General features: G+C 38.1%; 1 protein-coding gene across 1 annotated transcript in view; it reads right to left on the bottom strand.

The window, feature by feature from the left end:
- si:ch211-113j14.1 (sterol 26-hydroxylase, mitochondrial) overlaps window positions 1–22,005 on the bottom strand; it is a 37,722-nt gene extending 15,717 nt beyond the window's left edge. Inside the window, exons 1-5 of the mRNA XM_028807189.2 lie at window positions 21,687–22,005; window positions 15,933–16,123; window positions 3,955–4,154; window positions 3,612–3,809; window positions 1,849–2,012 (exon numbers count right to left, since the gene is read on the bottom strand). Coding sequence (XP_028663022.1) covers window positions 1,849–2,012; window positions 3,612–3,809; window positions 3,955–4,154; window positions 15,933–16,123; window positions 21,687–21,881 — 948 coding nt within the window. The 5' untranslated portion in view covers window positions 21,882–22,005. The remainder of the gene's footprint in view (window positions 1–1,848; window positions 2,013–3,611; window positions 3,810–3,954; window positions 4,155–15,932; window positions 16,124–21,686) is intronic.
- Between the last annotated feature and the right edge of the window lie 1,003 nt (window positions 22,006–23,008).

Raw genomic sequence — 23,008 nt, 5'->3', positions numbered from 1 at the left:
AACTGCAAGTCTTCCTTCATTATATTAAGAGCTTACATAATGTGCGGTAGCACATTGCACTACTTCTAGTCAGAGAGGATGTAAAACTTGATGATTGAAATTGCTGATCTCATCACCTGAGGATGTCAGATTAAATGGCAAGAAATCACAGGAAATTACATGAATCTATGCCAACTTCAGATTTCCAAAGTATTGCATCACCCTTTTCTGACAGCCAATAAAGTGCTACCTGACAAATGCTGAGCTGTATGAATTTCTATTCTATAGCGGAACGTCAAACACAATCAGTTAGGTAGATATGTCCCCCTTTGGTTTGTGAGGTACAAAACACCTGCGTTCCTTATTCCTCACAGTTGCATTACATGCATTGTACTTCCAGTTGAGCACTCATCGGCCCGAGGACTTAAGATAAAATAAAAATCAGGTTGATTCTCATCTCCATTACTATGTCACCTAACCTGAATGTTACACCAGTCTATTGTTGGTCACACTCACATACTCATTCTGGGCTAAAGCAGAGTCACCAATCAACATAACAAGTAAGTCTTTATATAGAAAAATGGATGCATTTTAATCACAACAGGTATTTCATAATAAAAACTGGCATAGTGCATTACAATGACCCAATGGACTATTTAATTTAATTTCTAAACAACTGATACTCCATCAGAATGTGGTTGCCTCTATTGTTTTCAGTATCAACGCCTCCGTAACCCTGCATTCATTTGCACAGTTTGCACAGGCTCGTTACAAGTACTTTATCTGTATTGACCTGTCCTCTCAAGTATTGGCCCTTGACTGTAAATGTAATATTGGCCAAAGGTACTTATGATCTAATTTTCAACAAAACAATACATATATGCAGTAGGCTATATGGACCAGAAAAGAGTTTTAACAACATTAAAAAGTATGACAGCTGTTTTGATATTAGAAGGAGCTCTAAACTAAAGTGATTGGTGTATATTATTGGATTAACCAGAAATGAGACTTCATGGCAAAAACTGAAATATCGTCCTCACTATTAACATATTTGTAATACTAACTAGATGTTTCCCGTGGCTCCACCCGCGTAGTAGTGAAACAGGAGACACTTTAAAAATCAATAAAAAATCAGGTATCTCTAGCTAAGCGGAGGCAAGGTGCGCTTCAACACGTGGCGAGAAGTACAACAACTCGAACGGAGACTGGTGTGTGAATGAGGAGGGCCCTGCCTGGGTCCCTACTCCTGACGCCACGTTTCCCCCTATCCATGGCCTGCTGCCTCTGGTTTGGAATAGCGTGACTATATCGCTCCTGCAAGTGAACTATGATTCATAGCACTATGAAAAAAGTCGCAAAATCAACCGGAATGTTCAAGCAAATCATAGAAAAAAACAGATCTAAATCCATTAAGTAGTTGTTTCGTGAAAAGTGGACAGACAGATAGACAGGCGTTGGATTTTACATACATAGAGATGGACCAATACAGCTCCAAATAAGTCTCTAATCATACAGCATCAAAGAGAGAAGGGATACCACACAAAACCTTGTAGGTAAGGCAAAGTTGAGTAGACAAAGCTAAATCTCATTGCAGATGATCATGAAGCCTGATTGTCATCCAAAACAATACAGATCCATAAAAAATGACAGTTCCCTTAATATAAACTACAATATTCCCAAGTGATATTAAAAAAAAAATCTACAAAAAAAAAAAACACACAGGAGGAAAAAAGTGACAAAGTCACAATGTCATCCATCATGCTTTCTAACATGTGAGTCAGAATTTCACTGTACTCTGTACATGTGATAATTGTTACAACAACACTGGTGACCCCAAGCCCAGGCACAACAGTCTCATTGTACACTCACCGTGTCAACTCCCCCTAGCAGGAGCTCCATCAAGCTGCTGTACACTTCACTCAGGGAAAGTTCACGGCTGACAAGCAAATGTGTGAGATACATCCCATCCACTACCTCGCCTTTCTTTGTCTTTTCTTCAATCTCCATTACTTTTTGATCAATCAGTGACTTTGCTGGAATTATAGAAACATACAATCTTTCAGGATTGCAATTGGATTTTTTGAGGTAGACTTTGGACCAGAGAGCACAAACTACATCATAGTTCTAGGCTCCCTGACTAGGCACCGTCTCTGTGAAGAAAAAGGCATGTTCTCCCTTTGTTTACATGAGTGTTCTCAGGTTTCCTATTCGTGTTGCAAAGACACGCAAAGTTAAGCTAACTGATTAAAGTAAACCGCACCATTCTGACTGGTGTCACATCCAGGACTGGTTTTTGCCTTGCACATAATACTGGCTGGATAGCCTCTCGCTCCTTGTAACCCTGTAAAGCGATAAGTGTGTTTAAAAAATGGAAGGACATGTGATTTTTAGGTAGAATAAATAATTGTTTCAGAAATTTTTCACTTATCCTGTAGCATCCCATTTAATACACATAGATATACACACATATATATATATACAGGTATGTTATATATATATATGAATATACTATATGCATACACATACTAGCTGTGTTGCCAGGCTTCACTAAGGGAAATTCTGTATGACAATGGTTTTTGACTTTAGACTTTAAACCCTCAGGTTGTGAGTTCCAAGTTCTGGTCCTGACACTATTTGGCTATGAGCAAGTCAATTTACCTGCCTGTGCCCCTACTGAGAAATAAAAGAAATGTAACTTTTATTTGTTACTGCTTATCCCAGCTTTTCTGGTACATTTGTAAATATTGCAAAATGCAATTACTACAGTGGCCATGTCTTTCAGACTGTCATCCTGCCTGTCTGCATGAAACAACCAGCCTCCCAGAGGACCAGGATTGTTAATTGCATCATATTAAATTTAGCACTTGCTAGCATCCACCAAAAAGTGTTTATTAACTGAAAGGATTCCACCAGTGTGAAGCAGGCAGCTCTCTGAAACCAGATCCATTACAATAATTATTTAAATAACAGCAATAAAATGCAAACTTTAATTATATACCTTGTTTTATGCGGTAAACATTATCCCAAAGTATTTAAGTACAACACAATTTACATAAAGAGAAAACAGTGTTTGAAATATTTAAAGAAATTGCTGCAAATTTAAACATGGACAATTCTTAAACACAATCATTAAGATTTGAGTCTTACAGTTAGGTTGTGCCTACCATTCAAAAAGAGGGATATCAGTTTAATCCTTTCCAGGGTTCCAATGGTGCAGGACCACCTGGCAAGTGGCAACACTGGCTGCAAGGCATACAACAACAAGGCATACAACAACCCTGGACAGGTCACCAGTACCTCACAGGGCCCAATCACGAACACACTCATACTTGGCTTGATTTGGAATCACTAATTAAACTAACATGCATGTCTTAAGGGAATATGTAAGAAAATAAAGTACTCAAAGAAAAGTAAACACTCTACAAAGAAAAAGTCAGGACATGAAGCTTTGTATGTTTACTATCTTGGTTTTGTTTGTGATATTAATGTCACTGGTGTAAGAAGTTTTACTAAAGTGGCCCAGCTCTGCTGTCTGTGCATGTAGTAGTCAGGAAGGATAATATAAATATGGTCTCCCTCACCACTATCTGTATAATCCACATCATAGACTACCTAGATTCCAATTCTCTTACCTACGTTATACATGTCATCCCAGGCGCTGACAAATTTTTTCCAGAAGGGTAAAAATGAGCGGGTCCATTTGGGGAACAAGGGGACTGTCTCTGAATGAGTTAACATATCCGCTGCAGCTTGAATGAACTTCTGTGTGTCCTTGGGAATCTCCTTATCTAGGCACCCCAAGCGAGTTTCAAAAAGGATGCTCGAGATACCTGGAGAAACAGGCAAATAATCACAGGGTATATGAGGAGCCACCATGCACCTTGCATTTAATGATCTCATTCATTTAGAAACAATACACATCATTATTTGTGTTGAATTAGAAACAGGGACACAAACCAAAGCAGGCATGATTACCTTCAAAGCCAAACTTGTAGAGTTCTCCAGCTAAGTTGTTGACTGTAGTTCCATCAGGATTCTGCTCTCGCAGGTAGTAGATTCTACGCAGGAGGTCTGACACCACATTGTTCACAACTGGTACATAGGCATTCACTTCATTGAGCTTCAGCATTTTAGGATTAAGTGCACTGCGAATGTGGTACCACTCTTTTCCTGTGCTGTGCAATAGAGAGCACACATTTCAATTGAAGCAAAACCATTAACAGGAAAAACACCACACATGTGCAATTTTTGCTATTTCCCCATCAAACTGAAAAGCTTGAGAAACCCAATTTAAATACTCAGTTATAATGGCTCTAGAAGAGTATTCAATGATAAATCATCACCAACAAAAATACACCATAAAAATGCAATTATTGTCCTACAGACTGACACATAATCATTAAGCAGTCTCTGTGCTGCATGACTCAACTACAGTATGCCAGGCAATCAGATGTAAAGGCATTCTTATCCTACACTGATTCTTGCAGTTGTTGATATGAAACTAGAATGACATGGTGGCTCAGTTAGAAGCACTGTCACCTCATAGATTTGGAGCCATGTTTTCTATGTGCCTGCATCGCATTTCCTCTCAAAAGGTGTGCTGGTTAGGTTGATTGGCAGTTTCAAATTATCACGGTGGGGGTGTACATATAAGTGGGATCTTGAATGAACTAGCATCCTATCCATGACAGTTTGGTCTTATCTTATGCTCAGTGTTACTGGGAAGGGCTTTAAATAACCTGTAACCCTGAACTGGATTCAGCATTTTGAAGAACATTATAACTTAAGATCCAATTCGGATATTTTGTTTTGCATGTTCTTTATTTCTTTTCACTTTACCTGTCTCATCATTGCATGCATATATGCATTGATAGATAGATAGATAGATAGATAGATAGATAGATAGATAGATAGATAGATAGATAGATAGATAGATAGATAGATAGATAGATAGATAGATAGATAGATAGATAGGGGTGGCGCAGTGGGTAGTGCTGCTCCCTCACAGTTGGGAGACCTGGGGACCTGGGTTCGCTTCCTGGGTCCTCCCTGCGTGGAGTTTGCATGTTCTCCCCTTGTCTGTGTGGGTTTCCTCCGGGCGCTCCGGTTTCCTCCCACAGTCCAAAGACATGCAGGTTAGGTGGATTGGCGATTCTAAATTGGCCCTAGTGTGTGCTTGGTGTGTGGGTGTGTTTGTGTGTGTCCTGCGGTGGGTTGCCCAGGATTGGTTCCTGTATTGGCTGGGTTTGGCTCCAGCAGACCCCCGTGACCCTGTGTTCGGATTCACCGGGTTGGAAAATGGATAGATAGATAGATACTTTATTAATTCCAAAGGGAAATTCACAATGTATGAATTATTTCTCAGAATCCTGTTTATTTAGAAAGTGCCTTAATTTCCTAACATTTTTAAGATGGAAGAAACATGATTTGGACAACTTTGTAATATGCACTTTAAATGACATGCTAGAGTCAAAGATAACTCCTGGATTGCGGGCTGATTCAGTGAAATTAATGGGGATTGCAACTGAGTTAAATGATGACAAAATATAGTTGTGATCAGTGTCATTCCCTCCAACAATTAACATCTCTGTTTTATCTGTATTTAAAGACAAGTAGTTCTCATTCATCCACTCCTTTAATTTACTAACACAACTAAGTAAAGACAACATCGGAGAAACTTAATTTAATCTAAATGAAAGGTATAACTGGGTGTCATCTGCATACGAGTGAAAATTAACATTATGTTTCCTAATGATAGATCCCAGTGGAAACATGTAAAGTGAAAACAGTAAAGGTTCCCGTACTGAGCCCTGCAGGACACCATAGCTCACGTCTGTGTATAATGATGGAGTACTGTCAGCACATTTCTGTACATATTGGAATCGGTTTGATAAATAAGAACTAAACCAAGCGAGCACGGTTCCTGTAAGCCCAACATCATTTTCTAGCCTGTGCAGTAAAATAGAATGGTCAATGGTGTCAAATTCTGCACTTAAGTCCAACAACATAATTACAGTGGAGTTTCCTTCATCAGAGGATATCAGAATGTTGTTTACAACCCTCGTTAGTGCCATTTCTGTACTATGACCAGTGCGGAAACCAGACTGGAATTTCTCAAATAAATAGTAATGCGTAAGGTGTGACTGAAGCTGATTGGCGACTACTTTTTCTAGTATTTTAGAGAGAAAGGGTAAATTTGAAATAGGCCTATAATTATTTAGTATGTGTGGGTCTAGGTCTGACTTTTTAAGTAAAGGTTTAATGACTGACACTTTTAGTGCTTCAGGTACTGTGCCATGCAATAATGAACTATTGATAATGTTTAGAATAGGCGCTGCAAGAACATCCATTGCACTTTTTACTAGTTTTGTTGGCACTGGATCTAGGAAACAAGTAGTGGGCTTCATTTTAGAAATTAAAGTTAAGACTTCCTGCTCAGTTACAGGATTCAAATTACTAAAGTGCTGAATGCAATGTGAGACAGGGTCTGCTAAGCTAGTATTTGGTTTGTACTGTGATGCTGAGATCTGGGATCTTATATTTTTAATTTTCTCATTGAAGAAGTTCATAAAGTCTGTACTGCTAATATCTGTTGATATTTTGCACTGTTGATCTGAATTTCCATTTGTTAGTTTAGCCACTGTTCTAAACAGTACCCGAGGATTTTTATTATTGCTATCTATTATTGTAGAATAGTATTCTGAGCGAGCTTTAAAGAGGGCTTTTGTATATTTATTAACACTCTCTGTCCATGCAATTTGAAAGACATGTAGCTTTGTTGTTCTCCATCTGTGCTCCAGTTTTCGACACTCTAATTTAAGAGCTCGAGTGTTTTCATTAAACCAGGGAGAGCTTCTATGTGCTTTGATCACTTTTGTTTTAAGGGGAGCCACTGTGTCCAGAGCATCTCTCAAGGTCACATTATAATGTGATGTTAGCTGATCTAAATTGTTTTCCACGTTTACATTTGATGTTAACTGATCTAAATGGTTTTCCACAGTTACACTCGACTTACTCAAAGTATCTATAAATTTTGAAGCAGAATTACAATCTAGATGTCGCACTGTCTTTGTTTTAATCTGGGAGTTTGTTGGCAGGGGCAGGACTAAATCAAATGTAATTAAGTAGTGATCAGAAATAACTTCACTTAATGGAGTAATATTTAAATTTTGAATTTCAACTTTGTAAGTTATAATTAAATCTAATGTGTGGTTATGATTATGAGTTGGACCTTTGACAATCTGACAAAATCCTACTGAATTTAACAAATAAGTAAAACATTTGCTAAAAGTGTCAGTTCCCACATCAATGTGTACATTAAAATCCCCCATCAGTACTACGTGATCATAATTTATAGCCAAATCAGATAGAAGGTTGTTAAATTCAGTCATGAACAATGAATATGGCCCTGGTGGTCTGTAGACTAGCACTATAATTGTGTTGGAATCTGTTTTAATATTTAAAATGAATGCCTCAAAGGATGTAAAGTTGTCTACATTTTTAGACGTGATTTGAATTTTGTTACAATTAATTATTCCAAGGCCTCCTCCTCGACCAGAATCTCTAGACTTATGAAGGAACGAGTATCCTTCTGGTGATGCCTCAGCTAGGGGAACAGTGTCACATTTACTAAGCCAGGTTTCAGTGAGAAGACACAGATCAGATTTTGTACTTAATATAATATCATTTACCAAAACAGCTTTAGTGCCAAGAGAGTGAATGTTCAATAAGCAGCATTTAAAACTGCATGCTTCTTTCTGAACTGCTGATATATTTTTTGTTTTAATTTGAAGTAAATTTCTATTACAGATGCCCCTGGTGGAGGGTCTGGTTTTATCCCTTGGTCTAATTATACACCTTATTTTTTGGTTATCAATTAATTTAAGATTTGTATCAAGACTAAATTTACTGGATGCCCCATGACAAGGATTATGGGTAACAGCTTCAGGATAGTAACAGGTGGGATAGACAACAGCCTGTGATTTAAGATCACATGACTGCGGCCTGGATGGTGCTCTAATCAGTCAACCACGCAGTTTTGCTGCCATATTTTGGGATAATAAATAAGATCCCCTCCAGTTAGGATGAAGACCATCTGTTTTTTAATATCCAGGCCTTTCCCAAAAATCATCCCAATTGTTCACAAACGCTATGCTTTTATTTGCACACCAGGTTTCTAGCCAGCAGTGAAAGGACTGCAATCTGCTATAAATCACATCCCCTCTATATAATCTTGTCACAAATGAATGTTCACATTTTTTTGGTTTTGTGTAAATTGCAGGTACAGTATGTCTATACATTGGTTTCAAGTGATGGGATAAAACTGAGTATGTTTATGTTTTTAGTCTGGTTGCTGTTTTAGTAAAATATACTGATGGAGACTTTCTGTTTCACAATTAATTTTATTTTAATTTAAATTTTTTAAATAGCAGAAAATATAATAAAAGTGACAAGTTGAAAAAAAAATGTAATGTTAAAATTCAGTATCCCACCAATATGCAATAATGCCCAATGCTGACTTATACTTTCCTTAAATCCCTGATAAAATTTTACTTCTTCCAATTTTACAGTCCAGTAACTAAATCGCTCTATTAATTTAGCAATTACCATTATGTTATTTAAGAAGTATCCTCCTTGTGTAGCTGTGGAGCAAAAACCTGAAGCCATTGAACATGTAAATGCTCAATAAACTACATTGGACATACACAAAGCAGCATGATAGTTCCTTGGCATTTACTGACATAGTAAATCATAACCTGCCAAATTACAGAAATTTTTAATTAGTATTTCCTTGAACACAAGGTGCCCCATGCATTTTACTGCATTTTTAAAAGGGAAAAATTACTGAGACTCTGGTATTTGGTGCTAGTTTCACAACAGTGGCCCCTACATGCTCAATAATTTCAACTTAACACTAGAATTACCAAAGCCTACTAAAAAACTCATAATCCTGGCCAACCTTAAATCCCTTTGCACCTCTCCATCAGCATCTTTGCCCATGCAAATGTGAATTTTAAGGAAACCACATTTGTACCTTTACCAGATTAGTCACTGTACTCCGGGTTTGTATGTGCATGTAAACACACTGTGTGTTTTAAAAAGTGTATGTTGATACAGTATATACCCTGATACACTGTAAATGCAAAAAAGAATTACTACATATTACTACAAATTTAAATATGTTCTGCCCAAGGTGTACAAAATAGCAATTGACAAATCTTCGTACATAATGTAACTTTTAAAAAGTTAAATCCCATTAAGCTGCTTTTCTTGTTTTTAGCAAAAGACTGATATGAAGATAGTGAAATTGTCAAATTAACCAAATCTTTCCAGGGTGGCATGGCGGTGCAATGGCTGCACTACTGCTTTGCAGTAAGAAGACCTGGGTTTAGGTCTGGGTTCCTCACTATGTGCAGTCTACATGTTCTCTTCTTGTCTGTGTGAGTTTCCTCCAGGTGTTCCAGTTTCCTCCCACAGGCCAAAGATATGCACGTTAGGTGACGTGGCAATCCTAAATTGCCCATAATATGTGGTTGGGGTGAGTGTGTGTGATCAACCTGTGATGGTTTGCTGCATTGTCCAGAGTTTGTTCCTGCCTTGCACCTTATGCTTGCTGGGATAAGATCCAGCACCCCCATGACTCTGTCCAGGGTTGGAAAATTACTGATTGATGACTGAATCTACCCAGAACTTGCAGTCTAACATTTACCAGATGAATGCTATGCACTGCTCCTGTCATTATTGTTGCATTTCTGCCTTAACATCTTACATGCATTGAAAATACTTTGTTTTATGTGCATGGCAGCAGCTCTGAAGTGGACAGTGCATAGTCACATTTGTTGGGAATATCACTTAATAATTTCTCCATAGTATAGCTCTCTTATTTCAGTGTTTGCCGGGTCTTCAGATATTACCCAAGAAGCTACGCAGACTTCTATAGTTATTTGAAAAAAACATTAAGATACGTGCAGACTTAAATAGGTCACCGCTTCAACCTCTTTTGATTTTTTCATTTGCAATAACAAAAGTGTGTCCCTTGATAACTCACTGTGATATAGTGCCAAAGGACAGTAAAGTCCACCAAGGTGCTCTATAGATGTATAATTTAATATGAGGATGTGGTACCCACTGCACGGGCCCAGTGATATTCAGTTGCAACACTGACTATGTAAGTAATGTAAAAACAACAGGAGAAAGAATATATTCACCTCTGCAGAAATTAAGAAGATCTATCCACCACTGGTGGGATTTAGTTATCACCATTTAGTAACACTATGTTAAATGTAATTGTACATCTAATTGAATTGTTAATTGTCACTGTTATCAATTTTACTATTGTAAATATTTTTTACGCCTGTATATTAGACGAATGAAACAGGAGGTACATCGGCACTACACCCCACGTCTCCACAAACGTTCTTGAGAAGCTGTCTAAACTGTGAGGAGGGACCTTTTGCTTTGTGGGCAAGACCCTCAGGGATTGTTTTTGTCACAGACACAGTGAAAAAGGGTGGACTGTAATAAGAGTATAAGTTTAATATGTCACTGTACTCTGTGTAACTATATCTTATAAATCTGCCTTTTTCTACTCACATGCACAGTTGACAAAGAGCCACATTTAACACAGGGGTTCACCATATAGAACTGCTAGGCAATCATTATAAGACAAGACAGACAGACACAACTGCAAAACGGGCAGTCAGACTGAAGACTGTTGTATATTATTTTTGTCTGTCAAAGTCAGCATGAAACTGTATCGTCTTTTGCTTTGTTTGGAATTGCATGATTCACCTAAGTGGGGGCCTGCACGTGAAGAAAGAGTATAAAGCCTTGGAACATTGCCTGGCACACCTTTGAAGCCAACGGACAGATGGGAGATAACGTCATTCGATCCTGAAAATCCTTCCACTGCAACAGTAAAAATGGCAGACTCTACACATTGGGCCCCTACTCCCAAACTGGGTTCTTGCCATTGGTTTCCTTCATCTGTTATGCAGCATAAGCTGTCATTAAACAAAGTTAAGTTATTTCTCTACTGATTTTTTTTAACCGCCATATCACTAAGGGAGAGGTATCGCCTTTTTATATTATATCTATATAGTTTTGGGTTATGTAAAAGAACTCATTTCCATGGAGCTAAGGCCCCCTGCTGGATATAGATTTTTTGTGTGCTTGCCAGTTAATTCCTAGAAATTATACTTGGCAATGAAGTTGAAAATTGCTTGGCCAAATTTCCAAGGATGCTCAACTCAGCTGTTATTTAAACTTGCCCTCAACCTGCACATTTACTGTGTTAAAAAATTACTGCAAATAAACTACCGCACTACAGCAAGTTATATTTCACTAACAGGCAGTACTGTACACATACCGACTCAAATCTCAATAGTTTTCACTATGTAGCTCTACCAGCATCCTTAACTCTGAACGTTTTCTGAGTGGTGTTTGCATGGTTTCCTCATGTTTGCAATGATATTCTTTCTGGCACTTAGGTTTTTTGCTCAAACTTTCCAAAGATGTACATGTTAAATTAACTGGATATATCAAATTATATGAATTTTATTTCTGTTTTTTCAGGTGAAGGTAATGGTAACAACACAATGAGCAGGGATGATGAAGTCTACCTATTCCCAGCAACTTATGATTTACATGGTTATGCAGGCATCTGCGATTTATATCACTGAGACAAAATGTGGCATTCTTGATCTAACATTAAACCTGAATAAATGCAGAGGAGTACAAAGCATATAGAAGAAAGTATTTTGTCAAAAAAGCTAATAACTAAGCTACTAGGTGCTGCAAGGAAAAGATACAAAATAATAAGGAAAATGCAACAGCTCTACAGCTACAGCCACTTTAGATCGTCAAAGACAAGACTGGGTACCCATCAAGTAAAGTCAAGTCAAACATATTGGTATATGTGTGTAGTACCGTGAAATCTGTACTTGCATATCACCACAGAACAAATGGCAATAATACAAAAATAAATAAATAAAAGGTACCGTAATGATGCAACATACTACTTATATGCCATTATATGCAATATATACAAGTCGTTTTTGTAAATATTATATGTTTATGCACACTGTTTTTCATGTTACAATATGTCAATTCTAATGACTGACTTTTTAACAACCTTACAACTTGTAAACAGAAGCTATCCCTGTACCCACTGGCGCTGTCTGACAGAAGAGAGGAGTGAGAAAAGTGAGTGTGCAGGATTGCTAAGGTCTTTGATTATACTGTTTCCCTTTCTAAGACAGCAAGTGTTGTACAGATACGTAGGTAGGTCTGGAAGAAAAGGCAGATAGATGCTAGTGATATTCTGTGCCTCCTCCATCAACCACATCAGTGCTTTACAATCTTGAGCTGTGCAGGTGCATTCCTAGGATGTGATGGAACTAATGAGGATGGGCTCCACTGTGTATCTATAGACGTTTGCAAGAACAGATGGAGAAATGTGAGCTGTCCTCAGATGTTTGAGGAAGAACAAACAGTGGTGACCCCTTTTTTAAGAACCAAAATGTGTTTTGCCCAGTTAAAACTGATAACTCTTTCAACAGTATTTCTTTCAAAGCAGATGAAAGTCTGGTCTGCCTTTGCTTTCTGAAGTCTACAACCAACTCATTGGTTTGTGGACATTAAGGCTGAGATTACTGCCCTGGCACTACTGTGGAGTGCCTGTGTTGAGGGTCAGCATGGAGGAAAATGCCAATCCTCATGTTAGGAAGTCCAAAATCTAATGGCAAAGGGTGGTGTCTTAAATTCAGAGGTTTTGTGGTTAGCTATGATGGTACAACAGTGCTAAACGCTGAGCTGTGATCTATAAACAGGACTCTGGCATAGTACTTTTTTATTATCCAGTTGCTCCAGGATGGTATAAAGTGCAAGGGGTATAGCATTCTCTGTGGACCAGTTGTGGCATTATGCTAACTGGAGGTGATCATGATTATTTAGAATATTCTGTTTAATGTGTCCCGGCACCAGTCACACAAAGTACTTCACATCAAGTGGAATGAGTACCACAAGCCTAGTTTTTCAGATAGTCCACTTCTGTTTTATTGGGCACAGGTTTAATTATTGTCCTTTCGAAGCAGACAGGGGTCTGATACAGTGAAGTACTAAAGCTAATTGGTTGTGACAGGTTTTTAAAATACACTCTTACTGTATATTCCATTCAGACTGGATGCATTTTGGACGTTAAGGGGTAAGTTTGGAATTTTTCAAGTCTTAGCTTTTTCTTCACAAACATGCTATATATATATTTGCCATGTCTTTTAAAGTTAAGTGCTTTCTATAAATTTAAATAAATATCTCACCCACACTGGCGCTTTGCAATGGAAGGTATGGGGAATGGAGGAAAGGCTTAAAAACTTACTAAATACATCCATTTTTCAAGCCAAGACAGCTGTCAAGTATTGATCCACGCCTTCTTTGTTTCCGACACATGTTTGTGACAAAAAATGGAAATACTCATTTTATCGCATATTCCTGGTACTGTTTTTCTAGGGGTAAGGATATGCTTTCTGTTCAGTTGTGCAAATTCTCACATAAATATGGAAGTAGATCAAAACTAAATCAACTACATGGCACAAAAAGTTTACTGTCATTTGATATTTTGGTAGGAATCTGCCCCCTGGAGTGGTGAAAGTTTTTTGTGCAGGAAAACTAAGTGCTGAGCTATTGAATATGACTGGGCTTCTTTAAAAATGGCTGAATCTCATAATATTGGTATTTTTCTGCTCACAAAAGATATGTATAAACTATATTAAAATGTGTGCGTAATTGCAAGATACAGGTCAATACCTGTCCTGGCTTGAAAAATGGATGCATTTGGTTAAGTTTTAAGCTTTTCCTCCATACCCCATTGACTGCAATATAAAGCGGCAGTGTAAGCAAGATATTTTTTTTTATTTATAAAAAGCGATTAACTTTAGAACACAATGTTGCATTTTAAATAAATATAATAGCATGTCTGTGAAGAAATAACTTTGACTTGAAAAATACCTAACTTATCGTGAGTAGTGAGAAAAGCGCTATATAAATGTAAAGAATTATTATTATTATTCTACAATTCATTTAAAAAAAATCTTCCTTACATTATGTACAGAAATAATGAAGGATGAATAATGTGCTGTTGCAGGCAATCAAATGCATGGCTACTTGTTGTGATCAAAAGAGGCACAGAAAACATTTCATTAGAGTGGTAGGAAAAATGAAGAATATATAGGATTAGGTTTTACTTTATAGTGTGTAAGCATCCTTAATCCCTGATAAAGTTTGTATGAATTGTTATCACTGGTAAATTCCATCTCCAGTTTACTCCCATACTGAGGTTTAGCCAGTTTGATTGCTTCTTTGAGTTTGCATCTGCATTTCTTCTATGTTTCCATGTCACCATTTTGAAATACATAGCTGCATATCTGCAGTAAAATTCTGACGGTTACTTATTAAGAAATGTACAGATTTCATAGATGCATAGTCGTCCACATATTTTTTGTGAATCCTGTTATGGTATTTGCATACTCATCCAGATCTTACGAGGAGTCTCCAAACATTTCCCAGTTTACATAATTATACAGTTCTGTGCTTCTTTAGTCCAGCATTGTGCCACTTTTATTGCCATTTCTTCACGTTTCAATCTCTGTTGTAAACTGACAGCAGGGTACTGATAGGAACAGTAGAGGGCGATAAACATCTTTCAACTTGGTGTAGCAATAATCAATGGTATTATCACCCATTGTGGGGAAGGTGACATACTGCTCTTGTTTAAGTTCTTTAACTTTGCTTTGTTTAAATCCCTTCCAACAATAAAGGTCTCAGGATGTAAAAGATCATACTCTGTAATAATGTTGTACAGATTATTGAGTGCATTGTTTACATTGGCTTCTAAAGGAATATAAACAGCAACAACAAAAACACTACATATCTCCCTCGGAAGATAAAATGGATGACACTTAATCAACACATATTCCAGACCAGGTGAACTTTAGAAATAAGGTGTAGAATGTTTATGACTTATGCAACAGACCAGATCTACTGACAGAGCTCAACAGGCACAAGCACCACTGAAGTCAAAATATTCAAAATATGTGACATTCAAAAGTCCATGGGTTTTACATCATATTACAGAACACAAAACTAGAGTCTTTAATACTTTTTTTTCTAAGATATATTATTATTGTCTACAATTCCTTCACTGCACCCCATAGGATGAGAAGCGCATGCTATAAATCATACCAATAAGGGCACTGTTAACAGGGCAGAAAATACAGAAAAACAAATGACTGTCAAACTGCAGAAAGTCATTGCGGGCATAATCCAAGTTTTAAAATATTGTCAAAAAAGACCTTATACAAAAGGCCTACAAGGCTTCAATAAATTTAGATTGCACCCCAGCTATGACATGGCTGAAACCACTCCTAAGAGATGGTGGGAAATCATCCTGATTTTTTGGAGCTAAGCTAATTCTAACTACTTCAGTTCCATGTGGATGGTTGCTATTTTGCATCAAAAAGTGTTCCAGTTAGACAGAAGAGAAATCTACAGTTAAGTGAAATATAGGAAGGTTTGAGTAAAAGATTAAGCAGATCCTATTAACATAGGAATGTTAATTCCGTGTGTGCTGCTCTAATCATACAATAGTGTATCTGATTGCACTTGTCTGTAGAAAACCAAGTACTACTCCAATGAGACCTAGAGGAGTGCTTGGAATTTCCCATTTTTCATTTTCATTTGCATTTGTTCTTTTCTGTTTATTTTTCCTTTTAATACTGAGCTTCCACACACATGTCAAGGATAACTAGAATTGAAGAAAGCATTATTATCAACACCAAAGTAAATGTAGCTATATGGAAACACTTTGAAAGTCAAAGGAATTTTGGACAAGTCATGTCTTGTTTAACCATATTTCTTTTCTTGTTTGACATGCACAAAGGGTGGCGGGTGTCACTTACTGTACATGCAAGCCATAGTCCTGTTTTCGGAGGTCTCTGTACTCTTTCCAATGTGAGAGTATGGTGCGCACTGGATATTTCCCCTCTTGCTGGATCACCTGCTGAATCAGGTCAGCTGTCGCCACATTGACCAGTTTCAAAGAGCCAAAAGTGGAGCGCCAAATTGGACCATAAAGCTTTTTGTGCTCAATCTAGGAAGAAGAATACTTAAGATTTGAACTGTGAAATGATCAATTGATTCCAGTAACCCATATAATACTTATTCAATAAGTAAGTTTTCATTCTCGTCTCCTCAGGTTTGCTGTTGACATCAAATGTATTACAAAAGAGGAATGTGACCAAAGAAAATACTACATCATTTTCTAATTCTGAGAAACTTGTCCATGCTTTTTATCAAATCCCGCATTGATTATTATATCTCCCTACTGGCAGGTGCCCCTTCTAATCTTACATCACAGCTACATTTGATTCAAAACTCTGCTGTGAGAGTCCTTACACAAACCAGCAACAGCAAGCACATAACACCCATACTACTTCGCCTTCACTTGGTTCCTGTGTCTTGCAGGACTGAATATAAAATTCTATGAATAACCTATTAAGCTTTAAATGGACCTGCACCGGGCTACATCAGTGACTTTCTCCATCACTGTGTTCCTGTTTGCCCACTAAGGTCCTCTGAGTCTGGAAATCTTGTTGTGCCCCACACTAACCTGCAATCTATGGGTGACAGGACATTCAGCTGTTGGTGCCCAGAGTTTGGAACGACCTCCCTAAATTAATTAGATCAGCTGACTCCATTCATTCTTTCAAAAAGCAACTTCAAACTCATCTGTTCATGAAGGCATTTAACTTCTCTTTCAGTCCATCTCTCTGTCCAGATGCTCAGTATAATTTGTGTGTGTGTTATGTCACAAATGATGTTATTTGTTCAGGCTTTTCTTTTTAGTACTGAAATAAGAATGTTCCTCTTGTTTATTGTCTTTTATTCTGTTTAATACTTTGTATATCCTAGATTTATCTGTTTAGTGTTCCGCAGAAAATATTTATATTCAGTGTTACATATACCTTGCTGCTTAAATAAGCACCTTAAGCATGGGAGAGGCATATATAAATAAAATGTATTATTAATATTATAATTAAATTTAAACATAAAATATTTCATTTTCCTACACAATGGCAATGATAAGTTCCACCCATTCATTTTCTTAAACGCTATGTCCAACACCAGATAACAGTGAGTCAGGACCTAGTTTGGCAGGATCAGACTCTCACTGGGGGCACATTTACTGTGCCAACACACAATAAAACGCATATCCTGCCAGAGAGCCTAAGAACACAGCAGATTGTGGGCTGTTTTAAAAAACAGCTAAAAACTTTTCTATTTAGGAAAGCTTATTAAGAAGAATGCTATAATTATTGTTGTTTTATCTGTTTTTACCTTGCTTTGCCATTGTTTAAACTTATGTAGCACTTTGAGATTTACTGCTAATGTAAAGTGCCCTATAAAGATAGATAGATAGATAGATAGATAGATAGATAGATAGATAGATAGATAGATAGATAGATAGATAGATAGATAGATAGATAGATAGATAGATAGATAGATAGATAGATAGATACTTTATTAATCCCAAGGGGAAATTCACAAATAAAATTATTATTAAATGTTATTAAATAAATTATTTAATAATATTAAATAAAACGCATTATTATTATTATTATCTTTTGGAAGTGCAAGGAAGACTAGACCAAAGCAAAACAGAATGTCAATCTAATAGAAATTAAGGACTTGCATACTGTATGTCTGAAGCCTGCCCATATAGCACAATTTCAACTACCTGGAAAGGGGTCTCTTTTTTTGAACTGCCTTTCCCAAGTTTTCTTCCATTTTTTCCCTGCTAGGTTTTTTTTTTTGAGTTTTCCCTTGTCTTCTTAGAGAGTCAAGGCTGGGGGGGCTGTCAAGAGGCAGGGCCTGTTAAAACCCATTGCAGCACTTCTTGTGTGATTTTGGGCTATACAAAAATAAATTGTGTTGTATTTTATAATGATACAGAGAAAAGCAGAATTTTAGTTGGACATTAATGAGTTTTGTGTTTTAAATGTCGGCTACTTCTCTAACAATTGAATGTGGGACACCAACTTACCTTTGCCTTGCATAAACTGCATGCTTCACATAAGCAAGTAGTGACCTTGTCCTCTGCGTGCTAAGAATTAAACTGCAGATTGACTCTTGCTGGGCAATAACATTTTCTATTAGTGCACTTTGTGCTTTTATACATCATGGTAGCTATCTTTGTATCGTCTGATAACCACAATAAATTGCAAAAGGTGTCAGTTATTATAACTTCACTTACTTATATGAGCATTTAAATGGGTACAGGGAGAGGAATAAAGTCAAACACTCAGCTTTAACAAAAACAGAAGTAGCTGCTGAATTTTAGGCTGCGCTTTATAAAGACAGAAACAGTAACTTCCATTTTATAGATCTTTAGATGGCACCTTCATTAAGAGTTTGGAAGTTCCCCAACATTAAGTCTTTTTTCAAATGTGCCTTTTATCTACTAATCTAGTGTTTTTATAGGCTAAAGGTACTTAGGCATGTTGCTAATTCTTTTCTTTTTTTATAAGATAAAACCTTTTTGCACTAAATTAAAAACCATGCACACTTAACAAAATTGGCACTGTTGAAATGGAAAAGAGTTTATAAATTTGCACTGAACACAAGCATTATGCAAGATTAAATGAGCATACACACACATCTGCTTACATGGGCATTTGCGCACATTTATCCATCCACCAACTTAATGAACTGCCTAATTCAATTACGTTCACAGGGGCTGGAGCATATCCTCACAGTGCTGGATAGGATACCAGCCTGTTACAGGGCACATTTAGAGTGTCCTTTAGCCCATGGTCTATGTTTGATGATGTGAAAGAAAATAATAGAGAACCTCGAGAAAACCTTGTGCAGATGTTAGAAGGACATGCAAACTCTACACAAAGTACCCAGGATGGTGTTTGAACCTAGCAGTTTTCTTAAAGGAGTGAGACAGCGGAGCTAACCACCATGCCACCAGATCACCTATGTGATTGTATTTTATACATGGAAATTAATGCAGGATCACCAGTACATCAAATTATATTGCAAACATAATCTAAGTAGAGATATGACAGCAAAATGAAAATAGGAAAAAGTTACACATCAACAGTGAACTTAAGTGAACTAAAACAACAGGAAATTAAAAGGCACGGAGCTGAAGAGGAATGTTATTTTTTTGAGCCAAGTAAACAGAATAATGGGGCTGTTACTAAGCACTGTCATGCAACTAGCAGTCTTTCTGGCTGACATACAACTAGCAGTCTTTCTGCCCATCTTTAATATATTTTTATAGATTTGTTTTTGTTTAAGCCTGGTATAGGTAAGAAAGAGATATTATTAAGTTCAGTTTTGTGTCACAAACAGAGATAACTGTATACTGAATGGGATTGGAAATAAGATTTGCTTAATGTTAGTAGAAGCCTAGAGGTCTATTAAAACAAGCAAAAAAAACACACCAGACACTGAATATGAAATCATTTTTAAGATACTTTTATTTTTATCATTTCTGCTGAACAAATTGTCCTTATGCAAGCAATTTAATAATCCAAATGTAGCTGGAATGAGCAATTAACAAATGGCCGAAGTAGCCTAATAAAGCAAAAACGTAAAGGAATACTTTCTTCTCCACAGCACAATTGTTTCTAAAGTCCCACCATAACATTTATTCATGTGGTTCAAGTTAAATTTGGGGTTAAGAGAAGCAGCAAATCTTCAGAACAACTGCGTGTCACATAGCCTTGTGAATGACTAAACGAAGAAGAAAGAGCAGTGCATTGAAAAGAGACATGAAAGCATTGGAGAGAAAAGAAGGCAAAAAAGGATGCACAAGAGAACATTAATAATTTATGGAAATTCAGAAAATAAGGAAAGTAATAATCAGCCCGGAAATCCCACGAGAGACACTTTAATGTCCCGCAAGACAAAGCAGTGAGACCAAAGGGCAGCTGCTGTACAGGCTTTTAAATGATTGACACGCAGCACAACAAGCACAACACGCAGCTCGGTACGAGCAGCAGCAAGCCAGCAGCTGATCCGACCAAATCTCCTTAGTGTGCGTTCAGCCAACTTCACAATGTGAGTGGCAGAGACGTGAAGCAGCAGGCGTTTAGCATGCCCCGAATGGGGTGGGGCAGGGTGGGTAAGCAAGCGAAGCAAGGACAGCTGCTGTACAGGCTTTGAAATGATTGATGTGCAGCATGGGCTCACGAAGCGAGCTGGGGCAAAGCCCCCTAGTATACTGTAAATATATATATATATATATATAGTTACCAGTAAGAGGTGCCATTGAGACCAAACCACAGACACAAAATCACCCAACACAAGATTTTTTATTTACTATCCAACCTTTCCAAGTGAACACGGCCAATAAATACACAGCATAATGCTTTCTACTCCTTCTGCCCTTCTGATGAATGTCATCCACCTGCCTCCCGACTCTGTCTCACTGAGGAGATGTGGTGGGTTTCTTTTAATCCAGACTTGGGAATACTTCTGGTGCCACAGCAGTGGTCATCCAGAGCTCTTCTGTGTCATTCAGAAACAAGGAGAGGCATCTGGCCACAGAAGTGGCCTGACAGCGCGTTTTCAAAAATCCTCTTGCAGCCTCTAAGGACCCAAACAGCACTGCTCTTCTACACTCCACCTCCCATGCAACCCTGCAGGAGTCCTAACTGAGACAAGCATGGAAGGACACTGACACCTTTTGCGTGGGGGAATGAACTGCCTCTGCTATCAATATTAGCCCTGTCAATCCATGAGCTTTTTACCCATACTGGGACAAACATCACTAACCATCCCAAAAAGAATACAACTCCTTCCATGCTATCCTTCCATTATGGCCTCCTGACCAGGTGAGGAATAACTGTCCATCCAACTTGGGCCCAATAAAGTGTAATTGCAGACTGCAGTACCTATGAGGTCAGTCATGTAATGCCCCAATATCACGAAACGCCCTCAACGTCAGTCACGTAACACCCATCACATTACACTATGATTAACATTAACGCCCCATTACAATATGGTTAAGATTAGAGTTGTAGGAGGGTTATCTGAGTAAAAGGGCATTTTGTGATTGATGTTGTGGGCATTACCTCAACTATGTCATAGGTATTGCAAGCTGCAGCTAGACCCTTCTCATTTGGGCTGCCAATACACACACACAAATGCACACATATAGTACATACATGCATAATGAACACACACACTGCTAAAGCTACAAGAGTTCCTGTCCTTAACTGAAACATTTATATGTTATTGTTCATTATTAATTCATAGATAAGCCAAATCCAATGCGTTTTTAGCTACTTAAGCATAGGAAAGGTATCCATATCGTCAGTGGTAATCTGGTTTGGTTGTTGCTGTTTGTTTTTTCATCTTCTTCTTCTTATTAATATTCATATTGATCAAGCCTGCACCTGCTCTTACCTGCTCGCACTCGTTTCATTCTGGTGAGTAATACACAGTATCGGCACCACCTTTCAAGATCAGCGCTTGCTCACTTCCCATCCAACAAAGAAAATGACAGAAAGACCTTATTAATGAACGATAAAAAGCGACAGCTTACTCAGAGTTTTTAACCCATGAAAAATCACTTGTGCCTCCATTATATGCCCACCCAATACGAGCGCGGGTCTTTCCCTGGCTCCGACGTTTACCTGCATAGCGTGGCTGCGGTTCGCGTAGCCCTTCACGAAGAGCCCATAGGCGGTGGTCGCAGCACTCGGTCCGGGCAGGTCCTCCATACATTTGTACTTCTTAACCGTTCTCTCGACTGATACGCTCGACTGAATCCCTCGAACCCCATGCCAGCAGAGAGCCCGAGGACTGTTAACAAGTTTACCCAGAAACATGAGCAGGGCGGACCACAGCTACAGGCGGTAAGTGAGTCTCCAGCGCTGTAGTTTACGAGTATGTGACTCGCCAAAAGAGGCGGGTAAGCAGGCACCACCGTCTTCGAGTGCCCGTAACTCTGTCAACGCCCCCCCCCAATAGCAGGCAGAGCTCTCAGGTTTAAGCTGCGATTTACTGGGGTGCCTTTAGGAGGAATCTGCACGCCTTTCAAGCGCTCTTCTCGTTGGCTACGAGGCTGAAGTTGGCCAATTATTCGCAAATCCTTATTTGGCTGGCTACCTATTCTCTGCTCCTTATTCAGTTCGAGCTAGCTAATTCTGACAGTTTGTGCGAACTTTGCAAAACTGCAGTTGAGCTTTACCTGGCCCAAGGATGGGTACCTGGGTAAAAAGGACTGGAAAAGTTGGCACACTCCAATATCTAATGAATGGGATTTACTGTGATGTTTAAAGGGCACTGCAAAGGGTTAAAAAGCGTTGGGTCACCTCAATTGTCACACTTTTGTAAAAAGACAGATAGCTTTGTTAAGTTTCAGTTGAGTTATGCCTGGCCTATCGTGGGTACCTGGGTCAAAAGGACTGGCAAAGTTGGCACACTCCTATAGCTGATGAATGGGATTTACTGTGATGTTTAAAGGGCACTGCAAAGGGTAAAAAAGCGTTGGGCCACTTCAATTGTCGCACTTTTGTAAAAAGGCAGATAGTTTTGTTAAGTTTCAGTTGGGTTATGCGCAGCCCAACTTGGGTACCTGGGTCAAAAGGACTGGAAAGGGTTAAAAAGCATTGGCCCACCCCAGTTGCCACCGTTTTGTAAAGTGTAGTAATCACATGGCATTTCTTGGAAAAAAATGTTGAAGATTCAGCAGGTGATATTTGTATGACTCAAATATTTTAAGTACTATTGTTTTGTTCAATGTGAACTGGTATACGTATTAAATTGTAAAGCAAGATAATGCTTTGGTTTTTGTACTTAAGAATTTACATAGTTAAATTGTTAATCAATTCTCTGTAAAACTCTGCATAACTACATAGGCCAGAATATTATTAATCAAAATCTAAATGGCATGTCTGACAACAACCTAAACCCTTTACAATACTTGTTACCCAGCCCAGTTACTTAGTGCTTG

The sequence above is a fragment of the Erpetoichthys calabaricus genome, chromosome 8 (assembly GCF_900747795.2).
Source record: "Erpetoichthys calabaricus chromosome 8, fErpCal1.3, whole genome shotgun sequence".
Lineage (NCBI taxonomy): Eukaryota > Metazoa > Chordata > Cladistia > Polypteriformes > Polypteridae > Erpetoichthys > Erpetoichthys calabaricus.
The sequence above is the reverse complement of the archived record's forward strand: the minus strand, read 5'-3'. Positions and strand labels throughout refer to the sequence as shown.